This window comes from Apium graveolens, chromosome 5 (genome assembly GCF_009905375.1).
Source record: "Apium graveolens cultivar Ventura chromosome 5, ASM990537v1, whole genome shotgun sequence".
NCBI classification, from domain to species: domain Eukaryota; kingdom Viridiplantae; phylum Streptophyta; class Magnoliopsida; order Apiales; family Apiaceae; genus Apium; species Apium graveolens.
The window spans coordinates 294598564-294614152 of record NC_133651.1 but is presented as its reverse complement, the minus strand read 5'-3'; the positions used below and the strand labels follow the sequence as shown (position 1 = coordinate 294614152).

General features: G+C 32.7%; 2 protein-coding genes across 5 annotated transcripts; one reads left to right on the top strand and one right to left on the bottom strand.

The window, feature by feature from the left end:
* Positions 1–8262: 8262 nt before the first annotated feature.
* LOC141661052 (putative nucleoredoxin 1) lies at positions 8263–8679 on the top strand. Its single transcript, XM_074468033.1, has one exon. The coding sequence runs from the start codon at positions 8263–8265 to the stop codon at positions 8677–8679; it is 417 nt and encodes a 138-aa protein (XP_074324134.1).
* Positions 8680–9064: 385 nt separating this feature from the next.
* On the bottom strand, positions 9065–14225 carry LOC141659165 (zinc finger CCCH domain-containing protein 32-like). Of its 4 annotated transcripts, none has more exons than XM_074465923.1 (8): positions 13845–14225; positions 13536–13744; positions 13150–13215; positions 11781–11900; positions 11387–11701; positions 10988–11305; positions 10160–10540; positions 9065–9774 (listed from the first exon to the last, which is right to left on the bottom strand). In XM_074465923.1, the coding sequence occupies exons 1-8, from the start codon at positions 13894–13896 to the stop codon at positions 9628–9630; spliced, it is 1608 nt and encodes a 535-aa protein (XP_074322024.1). In that variant the 5' UTR covers positions 13897–14225; the 3' UTR covers positions 9065–9627. The 4 variants fall into 4 exon arrangements, 3 of the variants coding, with proteins under 3 accessions (XP_074322024.1, XP_074322025.1, XP_074322026.1); XM_074465924.1 differs by having other exon boundaries at positions 13857–14225; XR_012549644.1 differs by having other exon boundaries at positions 9636–9774; positions 9853–10540; positions 13845–14224.
* Between the last annotated feature and the right edge of the window lie 1364 nt (positions 14226–15589).

Here is a 15589-nt window from a genome sequence, read left to right as displayed (position 1 = left end):
TTTCCTGTTTCTATGTGATGCTGGCATTCAGGCTGACCAGGTCTTTCTGGAAAAGCATGGTCTTTCTGGTTAAAACCAGGAGGAGATGGCATCGACAGATAAGGACCTGAATAGGCAGGAGTCGAAGAAGACAATTGTGGCATTCCATAAATAGGTCCTGGAGACGCAAGTGGATTCATAGGTGCCTGTAAAAGGTCATGCGACAACATATTAGTGTAGATACTTACTAACATCACTCGCCAGTTTGGGAATATCAAGGCACATACCTGATAAGGATTCCAACCATACGACCCTTGAATATATGAACCAGGAAGAAGAGCAGGCCTTGCAACTGGCCACTTACCATCTACAAGTTAGGGCTGATTATCGCAGCTATGCTTTTCCCAGAAGCTTTAATTCGTTCACAGGATATACTAAGTAAACACTACTGCACAGAAGCTGAAGCGCAAGGAGGAAGCAACATGGATAATGTAAGAAATAACAACCAACATGTAATGCATTTGTTCTACTGTTAGATTATGGCTTGTTATTCACATGCCTACTGCTTTCTGTAAATATATTCAAATTTATCAACTTTTCTTTGATCGCTTGGTTTCTCAAATTGAAGGTATATCATTAGCAATTTATTTGTACTCATGAGTGTACATGTTGAGTTTAGGAAACTGAAATAAAGGAATGCAAATTTTCTGATCATATATGAATTATATTAAAGATTAAGGTTCATGACAATGGTACTAGCTTTCCAGATAGAAGATCAGCCCATCCTCTCAGAAGCATTTTGAAGATTTATTCTGAAGTGCTCGGCTACTGAATCTAATTCCTGAGCATAATTCCTGAGCAGGACCGCATGCTCATACTTTACCCATGTTATGATTATCCATAGTAGGTAACAGAAGCAGATGCCTCACACTATTTGAACATAATGAAAAATGAGTAATTCTAGATCTTCCGCTTTTCCTTTCAAAATATGAATATCATGGTGAATAATAGACCCCCTCCCCTGTTCTCAATTTTTCCAGGCTACAAGCAAATATCAAGTCATTCCAGATAGAAATTAGATATATCCAAAGAAAAGTTTAAACTACTAAGAAAATCCTCCTACCTACAACATTTCTACTACAATCACATCATTAAATTTAGTCACAAGAAGCAATCACTGAAGGTGGCTACTACTTGCCAAATTTAACAGAAATGATCCACTTGTCTAGAAACTTGCAATCCATTGCTTTGCGGGCCTTCTCTGCTGCCTCAATTGTATCGTACGCAACGTAGCCAAATCGTCCACTTGCTCCAGCAACAACAAGTTTTGCTGCAAATTTAGAAAACATTTTTCAGACGCAAATAAAAAACGCTAGTCATAAAAGCAGCCACAACACTCGAAGCAATAGAACACTTTCAAACAACAATATGTACAAATTCAACTTAAAAGGCTACAAATTAAAAGCGATATGTACTCTCTCCTCTTGCAAGTTACAAATTTTAGTTTTTTTTAACAAATTGTGAAATAGCTGTATATGTATTCGCGTTATAATAAGACATCCAAAGGAAAGAATTTTGCTGCCCACTCGGTACCGTTTCTTTTGGTCCGAGTTGTAGCAAAATTTGAATTATTAAAAACTTATTGTCAACTACAAAGACTCTATTAATCTTTTTAGCCGCCTCCCTCCTCTCTGCTCTCTCCCCTGATTTGTCAATTTTCAAGTAAATCGAGGGGTTTCTACTGGTTTTCTCCGGTGGAAAGCCCCCATCTCTTTTTTTTTTTATTCTCGTTGATTTCTTTTCAATAAAACCTAATTCTTGTGGGTATTTGTGTGTCTCTCCTCTTGGAGTGTGTATCTGTCTCTACTTTTAGAGTGTTTGTTATATTTTTGCTTAGTCATGCTTGAGTTAATCTGGTATTAGATCTGTTGAGCACGAAATTGCTGATATTTTTGTTGACTTATATCGAATCTGGGACGGTGATGATTATTGCAAGAGCTTACTTTTCACAACCAAAGATTGTTCATCTTTTATGGGTTTACAATTTCGGCATGTCTATAGCTGGTATCCGGCATGTAGATAGCTGAGATGTCTTCGGCATGTCTATAGCAGGTGTCCGGCATGTAGATAGCTGGGGTGCCGCTTCTCCAATCTCATTTTATGCGATTGTTGTTTCTGAACATTGGGTTAACCATAGTTTTTACGTGATATGGTCAATTGCGATGTTGCTATCTTCAGAGATGCTGTTGCAATTTGGATCGCCTGAGATGTCTTTGATTTCGTTTTTAACTTCAAGAATTTTTAAATTCTATGTGTTAAACGATCAGGAAACAAATCATCTAATTGATTTTACAGTAAAACCTCTGTAAATTAATACTCGATTAATTAATAATCTCTCTAAATTAATAATTTTGTCCGGTCCCGACTTGGGCCAGTTCAAAAAATGATCAATTTCGATAAGATAATAAGATAATAATTTTTTTGAAAACCCTGTATAAAAATATGGTCCCAATAAAACTATAAATTAATAATTCCCTTATATTCATAAAAATATAGCTATTACATCTTTGTAAAATATGATTCAATTGTAGTTTGCTTTTTCATATAATTTAAATCAACATGAAGCTCATCCCTAATCTTCCTTATTGCATCCAAAAGCTCGGGTGTGGTGCTTTCATGTTGCATCAAAAAGTTATTAAGCATTTTTGATGCCTTGAGTGCTTCTTTACGTGTAACCGGCTCCAACGGTGTTGTATCGTCTTCAAGATCATCTTCAACACTATTTTCAAGGATGGTATTTGCAATCTCTTCTATACTCTGGACCTCGGAACATGATTCATTTTCACCCGGATAATCTAAGAAGTTATTAACATCCATTTTATTACGATAACCTAGATCCTTAATCATCACCTTAAGTTCATGAATGTATTCTTCCGGAGTTGTATGTTCATTTAAATTGCTCGAAACTTCATCTATGGAACGAATTTTGCAATGTTGAAAGCACCTTGCTATTGACTCTTGTTTTACATTTGTCGTCCACGTCGCGACTGCATAATTGATAGCATCCAAAACATTAATCTTTCCTGGATCAGATTGTCCCAACTCATAACCTTCTAATAACCCACGATAAAATCTCCTGCGATAGTGCATCTTGAAAGTTCTTATAATTCCTGCATCACAAGGTTGGATTTTTGATGTCATGTTAGGTGGCAAGAAGTACAACTCAATATTTTGTAGTCCTTCAATATTTTTTGGATGTGCTGGATAGTTATCTACCACAAACAAAATTCTTCTGCCTTGCATTTGGCTATCAAACCAATGAATGTATTCATCAAAAAGTACACTAGTCATCCAAGCTCTTTTGTTTGCACGATAATGACAATTCAAGCTGCCCATGTTAACATTCTTGAAGCACCGTGGCTTTGCATACTTTCCAATAATCCATAAAGGAATTTTTTCAGAGCCATCTTCATTGCAACATATAACAACCGTGAGCCTTTCTTTGTCTTATTTTCTTCCTTCAAGTTGTTTCGTAGCAAGAGAGTGATCAGCTTGTAACCTGTAAAACAAACCAGTTTCGTCCATGTTAAAAACATCTTTCATAGGGAACTGGTTTATTTTTTCCCTTATGGACTCCAGTTTCTTCTCCATGTCCTGTACATCAACAGAACCACTTTCTCCAAAGCGACGAAATGACTTAATACCATGTCTTAACTTGAATTTCTCAAGCCAACCTTGAGAAAAAGTGTGCTCCTGATCTTGTTGAGGGTATAAAATTTTCATGGTCTCTTTTGCCTTCTCTAAAATTAGCTCTCCTGTCATATTAACACGATCTTGGTACTGGAGAAACCATTCATAGAGAACCTTCTCCATATCTGGATATTTTGCTGGTTTATGTCGCTTAATATCTTTTCTTTTCTCCAAGTAATTAGCTGCAAGATAGTCTGCTGAACTTTTCAGTGTATTTGATATTGTACCTTGACTAACTTTTAGATGAAACTTATTCTCGAGCCACAACTGGAGATCTTTTTGAGTGCATGATGAATTTTCTCTTTTATATTCACATAATGCTTTTCTTGCTTCATCCGTCATTGTTGATTTTTTGTGACACCTTTTAGATGAGAAGCCATTATTTTGTTTGTATAATTTTTTCCCCAATCTAGTATATACAGTATATATAATATATTTTATGACTACACATACATTGAATACTTTCTATTTAAAATACAATGAATTAAATTAATTCATGTACTTTGAATTTTCCTAATATACATTGAATATTTTCTATGTAAAATACAATGAATTTAACTTATACACTACATGGACTTTGAATCTAATATATTATACATTACATTGACTTTCTAAATTCATATACATTGAATTAATTGAATTAAGTATAAAATATAAATTATACAATTCATTTTATTTAAATTTATGTGAATAAAAATTTAATCAAAAGTTAATTTTGTTTGCTACCGAAAATTCTCTATAAATTAATAATTATTAATTTATCGATTAATTAATACCTCTCTAAATTAATAGAATTCTCCGGTCCCAACTATATTAATTTATAAAGGTTTTACTGTAGTATGTTATTTGTTATATTACCTGGTTGTATCGACAGTTGGGGGTTTGTCCCGGCTGTATTATATTCAATTTAATGAAAATCTTCTGCATTTGTCAAAAAAAAAACTTATTGTCATGTCATTCTTTTTATGAAAATTTGTTATAAATATTTTATGGAAAAAATTTTATGTTGTCATTTTAAAATTAATTTTTTGATATACAGAATAGTTTTGATTGAAGCTACCATTTTTACTATGATGTGATTGTATGTTGTACTTCTATCGTTAATATCCGTTAGTTAAATGTTAAAGTTTGGATATTATTTGAAAAAAAAAAATCAATTATTTGGTGATATTATAAATAATTTTTCTTAAATATAATATTTTAATTATTTTAATTTTACTATTATAAAAATTTAAACGCACCCATCACTCATTCTCGGCACTCCGATCAGGCTCATCACTCCTCGTAAAACAGTTATCTTGTTAATTCAAAATTGATTATTGAAAATTCTAAAAATACATCTCTGATTATATAATTTTGATTATTAGTTTGAACGATGCTTTGATTTTTGTGTAATTTTTTGATTTATTTTGTAAATTATATGTTAAATTTTATTTTTGTATTTTGAATAAATAGTTTGAAAAATCAAGCTTACACGCTATATATATATGATATAGTAATAAAATCATACCGGAAATAGTATTTTCATAATAATAAGATTCAAAAAGGAAAATATGAATAACATATTCAAGAAATCATAAATAGTGGTTTTTTTTCAAATAATATTTAAAATATAATATTTAATTAACAGAAATTAAAATTTGACCAACTGAGATTAACGGTAGAGTACTAACACTAGAATGTTATTATCCCGAAGTCAAAATTATTTTGTGTATCATTTGTAAAAGTCAATTCTAAACAAGTATTATTGAAAAGTTCTCATATTTTAATTTCAAAATCTGCATTGTAAAAATATAAGCATTATTAAACCTAATACAAATATAATAGCAATAAGATTATAAAAACATTTAATTTTAGAAAAAATAATCATTTTTGATGAAAAATATAAGCATGCTACATGACAGTTAGGTTTACAAGAATATCCATTTCATAATATTTAGCTATATTCCATTCTTCATAAAAACAGGCTATTTAATTTAATCCCCATTCAAAAATAAATAGTTCATCAAAAAGAATAAATAGAAGCAGATCAAAGAAGCTCTTATGTGTCTCAATCTAAAGGTTTTCATTAGTTATTAAGCCTTGTTATGGCTTGACAAGATATTTTCAAAGTACAGTAGGAACAGAGTTGAAGAAGAAAGGAGACATCATCAGTTTGAATGAGCTTCTCTTCACCAGTAACAGGGATTACCTTGTCAAAAATAACAACCAACTTGTAATGTCGTTCATTACTGCTGTTAATTTATGCTTCATCGACTAGTCATTTAAGTATTTTTTAGTGTCACTTGCTTTCATAATATTCTGTTACGTAAGTAAGTTCATGATTGAAGCACTGTTAAATTTTTATAAATAAATGATAACCGATAAAAATATTCTAAAATAGTAAATTAAAAACAAAACTAAGGGGTCATTTGTTAACTCCTGAGCCAAACTAAAAATACTGGACGAGTGACTATTGACTGGTTAAGATTGTTTGTATGTTTAGTTATTTTTATGGACGAGGCAAATTTTTCTCTGGATGACAAAGACTTAAATTTTACTCTGAATCACACCACACATGTGTTATGGTTTGTTGTGTCCATGTTTGTTAGGAAAAAAATGAATAATATGTATTTTATATTAATTTTATATTTTATTATCATTATTCTTTTATATCCATTTGACATAATTATATTTTATAAATCTCATATAAATAAATAATTTATTGTAATTAAATAAATACTCCCCCGTCCCTAAATATATGTCCATTTTGATTTTTGACTGGTCAACTTTACCAATTTTTAACTGAATTTACACCTATTATATAATTGACAAAAATAATTAAAATAATATCATTGGAAAGTACATTTAGTCTATTTTAAAATGTAACTTGCATATTTGAAAAATAATTAATCAATAATTTTTTATATTAATTCAAAAATTGGTCAACTAGACTTCTAGAAAAATAAAATGGACATGTAAATAGAGACGGAGGGGTAACAAAAATTATTGAGTTTATAGGATTGTACCTTTCTTTAAAATGTTATGATTACGTATAAACTTGATAAAAAAATATTTTATGCTTCTTCTAGAAAATATGAAAAAATTTGACATGACATTTTATTAATAACTTAAAAAATACATTGTTCAGAAAAAAAATATTTTTTTATCAAAGGACATTACTCATCCGAGATAATCAATCATCCAACAATTTTATTCATCTAAAAAGATGGTTCAGATTTAACAAATGACCCCTAAATTTTATTATCAAATGCCAAGTTAAAATACTATGTAAGCCTTTTTTATATAGGTTACACATTTAACAAAAACACCTAACAAATAGTTAACCCTATCCTACTAACATCTCCAACTAACATCTAATCTAAAATTTCAAATAATACATTATCTAATAATTATTCAAACACTATTTCTAAAAATCTCATCAAAATTAATCCAAAAAACAATTCAAATAAGTTTGAATTATTATTTCCAACACTCCCTCTTAATTCAAAATTTTTCTTTCCTGTGATGTACTTGTCATCACCACCACCATTGTTGTTGATTACTTCTCTTCACAATTTCTTCAAGTAGCACTTGTCTCCCTAATTTCTTCAAGGAGCACTTCTTTCCTATTGACCAGTGATATACTTCCCATCACCATTGGAGCCCTTCTCTCCACTTTTCTTCAGGAGCACTTGTCTCCTATTGATCAGGTCTCATATTGACCAGTGATGTACTTCCCATCACCATTGTAGCCTTTCTCTCCACTTTTTTTCAAGGAGCACTTCTCTCCTATTGAACAGTGATGTACTTCCCATCACCATTGGAGCCCTTCTCTCCACTTTCTATCATAGTGCACATAATCACCAATAACTCAAAACAAATATGTATTTTTTTACGCCTTGAGACACATTCTTCATGAATCTCTAACAGCACTATCATCATCTGTTGTCTTCCATTTCTTCATTTATTCGCATCAATTTTTTACGCTCAGTTACTCAATCGAACATAACTCTGATACCATGTTAGATTTTTATAAATAAATGATAACTGATAAAAGTATTCTAAAAGAGTAAACTAAAAATAAAACTAAATTTTATTATCAGATGACATAAGTTAAAATACTATGTAAGCCTTCTACACATTTAACAAAAACACCTAACAAATAGTTAACCATATCCCACTAACATCTTCAACTAACATCTAATCTACAATTTCAAATAATACATTATCTAATAATTATTCAAATACTATTTTTAAAAACCTCATCAAAATTAATCCAAAAAATAGTTCAAATAATTTTGAATTATTATTTTCAACAAGCACGTATCATGTGATATAACTTAAGACTTGCATTTATGTTCTAGTCTAAAATTTTATGTTAGCAAACTGACATTTAACTTTATGACTTAAACACGGAGGATGCGATATACCTTAAGACTAGCAAACTGGCATTTGCAATGGCAAATTATGAAACAACCCACTTTCTCATTTATTTGACTTATTTTTTAGGTTAAGGCTGAGTTGAAAGGCAAAGTCGTTCTTTTGTATTTTATGCCACTATCCGGTCACTTTATCCCATACAACAACAAGGACGCGTTCTCTGCGGATTTGAAGGACGTCTACAATGATCTACTGCCACTCAATAATTTTGAGGTGGTTTTGGTTGTCCAGGATGATCATTGTGAAGGACAAATTATACCAGTTTCTTCTACAACAGACCCTCAGGAGGAATTCAAAGATTTGTTTTCTTCGATGCCATGGACCGCCATTCCATTTTCAGATGCAGGATCCATGAAACGTAGTGAAAACCGCCTTTTCAAGCGTGAAGAATATGGTCCACCTGTCATGTTCGTCATTGACTCAACAGGGATAATTTTGCAAACTCATCATGTCTGGGATATTTTACGGGATTTTGGAGCCTTAGGCTTTCCTTTTAGTGATACCAGAATATGGTTGAAAAGTTGTTAGAATATTGTTGATTTGTATTTTCACTATATAAGATTGTAAATAGCATGTGGAGAAGTAAGATTGAAAATAATAAATATTTCTCATTCTCATCTCTCTCTTTCTCAATTCTCATCTCTCTCTCTCTATCTCTCTCAAACATCTCTTTTGTTAATCTCTCTGTTTGTTAGTATATCTTATAGGAATTGCAGAGTGAGTATAGTTGGTTCCTATAACATAAGAACATCATTACTTAGGTACTGACCCTGCTTCCCAGATTAGAGTCGGATCTCTACTCGAACAAAGATAGTGACAAAACTTTCCCTGTTTTAAATTAATCCAAGTATACATGAAACTGTATTATAATTTCTAGAGTAAAAGTTTCTACTCTATTGCATCTTTAACAGGCGCAGTTCCAATGTTTGTTAACATTCTATAGTACAAAACTTGCGTCTTGGAAATAGTAGGGCGAAATTCTTATCTATGTAGTTTTGTTTTGAGAAGCGAAGAACTATTATATTACAAAAGACAACAGTCACATGACACAACGACTCAGGAGTCTAACTGCTACAAGCTAGGTACAATCAACGAAAAGCTACATTACATATCCTAACGGTCTGATGGAACAACCGCCTGCATAGATAATAATAATAATAATACGGTTGGCAACAGAGAAAATAGGCTAACCATCCTAACCACTATTGCCTCAATCCTCATTTCCTCTGCGTCTTGTTTGGTCACGTCTGATATCATCTGTTCCCCAACCTTCTCCACGAACTGACTACAGGTACCTGATTTCTGGGCATCAACTGCAGCCATTAGTTCTCCTAGCTGACCCTTTACTGCACTGTTGAGGATATCCTAGCAAAGATCCCCTTGAAGACCTCCTTTTCAAGTTTAACCACTGGAGAGTTGAAAACTTCAAATATGGGGATTAACCTACCTTCATCTAGGATTTGAAGGGCTAGTGTGCTAAGCAACCCGTCTTCCATGAAAAGATAGTCGGAGGAAATTTCTGACTTTCCCTTGATGTCTAATTCCTCTCTCAGGAACACCGCAGCTGGTGCGTGGACTAGTGACACAGACTCGCCCTGTCAATAAATAGGCCACAGACTCACCCTGTACTAATATTAAATTTATAAGCTCCTTTAAAAATATGTCTATAATTTAAATATTCACACCTAACAAAAAACTTACAATAGTTCAAAATGAGCAACTTTCTGGGGTTGTATTGAGAAGTTAGATGACAGGATGTGGATGTATAAGGTTTGCTGGCCATTTATAAGATGAATATGACTTATTCATTTTGAAATCAATTGACATCTAAAAATTATATGAACACAAGCGAGAAAGGCTGCATGTGATTGACCTAACTTAGGGATCCATGACGACTAGGTAAGCCATGCCAAGTGCCAACAGACGACTTGCGCAAAATTATAACATAAAGTTCATGTAACTTAAAGGTAAACATATCCAATTAACATGCTCAGCCTGATGTGCGGACCTCGCTAACATGAGTTGTACTACTGCTACCAGTTGAAGGGGTAGAGCTCTGACTAGGCTGCTGGATACCAGATTGCAGTAGGGGGAGATTCCGTGAAAATATGGAACCAACTGAACCAGCAGCTGTACCAACAGAAGTAAGCATTCTGGTTGTAAAGGCTTCCTTGCTGGATCCTGATGTAAGTTCCTTTAGCTCTGACGATGAGGATGACGGGGCTAAGGTAGCCATTGATGAGCCAGCAGGGTAAGGAGAAACAGGAATATCACTCAGAGAAGATGTAGATGGACTGTAACTCAGTTTCGACATGGGGTGATCGAATTTGCAAGAATGCCCAAATTTGCATATTCCATTCATTGCATAATGAGAACAAAGTGGTGCACCCTAGAAACATATCAAAAACGAAATTACGTATAGTCTGAGAGCACATTCGAAGATATCCAATATAACGATAAGACCATTAATATGAAAGGACTGCCAGTACTAGCAGTTCATTCCAGCTTAAGTTGCTTAAAGGGCGCTCTTGATTTTGCTCATCTTGTTCAGTATCAATTAAGTCATTAACATTGACACATAAAGTTTTGTAATCCCGTTACGATGATAGTTAATGGTCTCCTCACAGATTTATTGCACATGAATATATATGAGAAAGACACCAGTAACTTGTCCAAGATACAAAAGGCAAATAAAACTATAGCATAAACATTTTGACGATATCCACAGTAACATCAATACATTAATATGTAATAATTAGATTTCTCTATTTACAGCACAGAATTTAAGCGAGTAAGAAAGACATAAAAATCATAATATTGAAGATCAAAAATTTACCGGACGTAAAGGAAGACCCATGGGACTGAGGACAAAGTTTGTATTTGGGGCACTCCTTTGTGGTGGATGATGATATTTACAGGTAGAACCAAATTTACATTCCCCTGTTTTTATGTAATGCTGGCATTCAGGCTGACCAGGTCTTTCTGGAAAAGCATGGTCTTTCTGGTTAAAACCTGAAGGGCCAGCAGGAGATGGCATCGACGGATAAGGACCTGCATAAGCAGGAGCCGAAGAAGACAATTGTGGCATTCCATAAATAGGTCCTGCTCCTACACTGGAATGAGCACTTGGAGACGCAAGTGGATTCATAGGTGCCTGTAAAAGGTCATGCGACAACATATTAGTATAGATACTTACTAACATCACTGGCCAGTTTGGGAATATCAAGGCACATACCTGATAAGGATTCCAACCAGCCATAGGAACTATCCCTGGTGAAAGAATTACTGGACCATACGACCCTTGAATATATGAACCTGGAAGAAGAGCATGCCTTGCAACTGGCCAATTACCAGCTACAACACCATATTGTTGAGATGATGGGCCAGGCGATTGTATGTATGGATATATTGCAGATGGCAAAGCTGCTGCTGTCGGCAAAGGTCCGGGAGCAGGAACATGTATGCCAGCTGGCTGTGGATGGTGAAATTTACAGGTCATACCAAACTTGCATTGTCCTGTTTTAAGGTAGTAAGAACACTCTTTTTCACCCTGTCACAACAACAGTAATTATAAAACTCTCCTTACAAGAAATGGATGGATACCAGGGTAATATAAATAAAGAGCAGACCGGGCGAAGGGGATGTCCAGAGATATTTATTGTTGCTAAGCTTGCAGATCCACCTTCATGTCTTGGATGGTGATACTTGCATGAGGCGCCAAACTTGCACATTCCCGTCCTCATATAATACTACATGATGAATATTAACACCAGCGTTAAACCATAAACAAGGGCTTTAGAATCAAAGTATCAAATGTATGTTTTAAGAATTTGAATTAGAAAATTTGTATGTGCTTCTGACATCAACTAGTAAAAGTTAGTAAAACAATAAATAGAACATAAAAGTGAACATAGTTAACATCTAAGAAACTACCTATTATTGAATATTGAGGAAATAAAGATAAACCAGACTTATTCATCAACTATTTTGGTGAAATAATATCTAGGTGAGAACATCGTATCTATTCATAATTGCAAACCCATTAAATCTTCATAGTCCACTAAATTTTTTTATCAAATTCTTGTTGAAATGTAATACTGACAGTTGAACAAAACAGCCGGTGTCAACACAATGCAGCACAATGAACAAAAAGGTAGTTCCTTCAAACAAACCAAAAGGGTAGATTCCTTCTCCACAAAATGTAGACCAAGCATGTAAAAGATTAATTATGAACACAGATTTGCAGCAATCAAATTATAGATAGATATTAATTGGAATAATTGCAGACCAGTCAAGCAAACATAAAGTATTTCAAACCAGGCATAAAGTTTCTTGGAATCAAATATTTTCAGAAATTTAAGTTCACTTATTAGGCCTTTCATAAGGCAACAGAAACTTATCCTTGTTGACTACATATGGCATACACACGATAGGTAATAGTTAAACTAGTAACATAATAAGAGGATCTCCTTCGCTAAACATTATTAAGGCAAATTTATATCAATTAAGTTAGGAATTCTATCATGGTTAAATGATCAGATAATGTATACAAAAGTAATATCAGCTATAGACTGATCCTTTTACATGAACTGAAAAAGGGGCCAGATACACCTTACATAAATATAATTGATTCAAAAAAGAAAATATAGTTCCTTTACAGATGGAAAACAAAATTCAACTGAAGTAGAAGACGAAGAAAGAATATTCATATATAGAAATGGAGGTGGCTGCATTTAAAAGCTAAGCAACAGGTAGATTAATTCTAGAACCAGCATATCTGTCTTCCAATCTCAAACATCATCAGTTCAGATCTTTAATAATGTAAAGACGATATAAGGAAAAGGACGAGCCATAACTAGAGATACTGAGATTCACTTTATATATAGAAGACACGGTTATAAAATCAGCAATAAAACAGTATCATCAGAAAGTATGCATCTTCATTCAATTCAAAAAATCCATGCATTAAGATTCAACAAGTATTGCTGATGAAAAGACCTGGCAGATAGGTTGGCCAATTCGCTCAGGATGCTCTCCTCGACTAGCCATCATAGCACCAACAACCTAGCAACAAATACAAATAATAATCATCCAATGCAAGCCAAATTGATAACTCCAAAAACTCTAAATCTCAAATTACTACTTGAATCATCAACATTTCATTACAAACCCAACCAAATCAAACCAATACAAAAAAATCCCAAAATCTCATTATTCACTACTAATCAATCAAAAACCCAATCAAGATCAAAATTCTCTTCTTTTCACAAACACAAAACACTAGATCACAACAAATTCAATAACAACCAAAATGATCACATAAATTCCGATAAAACCCTAACACAAACACACAAAACAACATTATATCATCAAAACTAACATACCGAATTCCGATCACGAGGATGATTAAACCGACACCTTGCACCATACCCACAAAATCCAGTCCTCAAATAATAACTACAATTAGGCTCATCCGGCCTCTCCGGATACGAAACAGCACCATCACCAACACCACCACCACCATCACCATCATCATCACCACCACCATCGCCATCATCACCACCACCACCTAATCCTAACTGCCAAACTCTCTCTGCATTTCACAATCAATCAAAATCAAACACATTACAAAATTAAAAAACACATGCAACTGAAATTCAACCCAAATTAAAATGAAATTAAAATGCACTTACCACTTAACTCACCTTCTACACCTGTTTCACCTTCCATCTCTTGCCTCTCCATACTATAATCCACACACTTATACACACACAACACCCTCTATATATACACAAATAAACAACAATATAATATAATATCTAATCAATTATCAAAATATCTAAAATCTAAACATTAATACACAGATTAGATAAAAGATACACACAGGATTTAGATATGATAAATGCAGAAATGAGAGAGAGAGAGAGAGAGAGAGAGAGAGTGTATGAGAAGTTTCTTTTGGGGGTTTCAGGTTTCTTCTGCTCTTTGTCTCTCTACATGTATGTGTGTGTAGAGTGTACACTTTGTTCTCTCTCTCTCTAAAAAGTCTCTCTCTAAAAAGGTTTAATTTTAATGTATTTTATGTTTTGTCTGATGGTAGTTGATGTACGCGCCTAATATTAGAGACGGACCGACTTTGAGTTCGAAGTAGTTAATAAACAAACTACATTTTAACTGAGTTTAAGTGAAGTAGCTACTTTCCAACCATTTTTGAATAACTGATAAATAGGTTTATATTTGATTTAATTTTGTACGTAATTTAACGTTGAAATGTTTTCTTTTTCTTTTTTGGAAGCCTGAAAACGAAGTATGATTGGGCACTTATTTTCCGAGATCTACAATTCTAATTATGTAACATTATGGATATGTTCTTAATTTATCGTACCAACTTTTATTAGTTTCTTAAATTTTAATATAGTTTGATTTATCAAAAAATATGAAAATGTTCGCCGTTATAAAATTAGTGCACATCTTTCTCAAAAAAAAAAGGTGCACGTCACGCGCTTAATATGTTAATAATTATCATTTAAATGCAATATTATAAGAACACGTCACGTGCTTATCTATATAATTTGGCTAAATTGTAATTAATAATTAATACGACAAACATATCTTAATCATGACAAACAATAATATCTTTTTCTATTGTTTGTGTTATTTAGCATTTTTCTAATAAAATCTTAACTCTTCAAAATATTTTACATTAATCGTATAATTATTTCTCATTATTTTTACTGACGTTCGAGATGTTATGCAATAATCTTATTATCTTCATCATAACTTCCGAATCGAAGAAGTAATGTACCTGTAAATAATTTTTATGTTTCAATGACATATGAATTTGATTGGTTAGATTAGTTTTTTTTAAAAAAATCAATATTTATTATGCAAATTGATAATAATAATAATAATTGTAAAAATTAAACAATATTCACATTGGTATCAATTTTCCCGTATAAAATTGCATTATAATATTTTGGTCACTTTATATGTATGCAAATGCAACTATGCAAGTCATTATAGATAAACTGTATATCAATGTTTTACATATAAATCAAATAAAAATATTTATTTCTCGATCTTTTTCAAAGTTACCTGGATAAAATTGGTTTTTACATGTGATCATATGGATATATACTTAAATTTACCATACCAATGTATATTATTTTCTTAAATTCTAATATATTTTATATTATAAAAGAAAGTGTTCAATATTCAAAAATTTGTGCACATTATATGCATCATACTTTAATAATTATCTTTCAATACTGTTATGTATTAAAAACTAAGGTATATTAATTGACTAAGGTTCGGGAACTCAAGGCCTTTAATGGCTGCTCTCGTGTTTCGTAGTTTAACTCTGCCTTTACGAAATGTCTACGTATCTTTGTGAATTAGAGAATAAGTCAAAAAAACGTAGTTCTGATTGGTGGGGGTG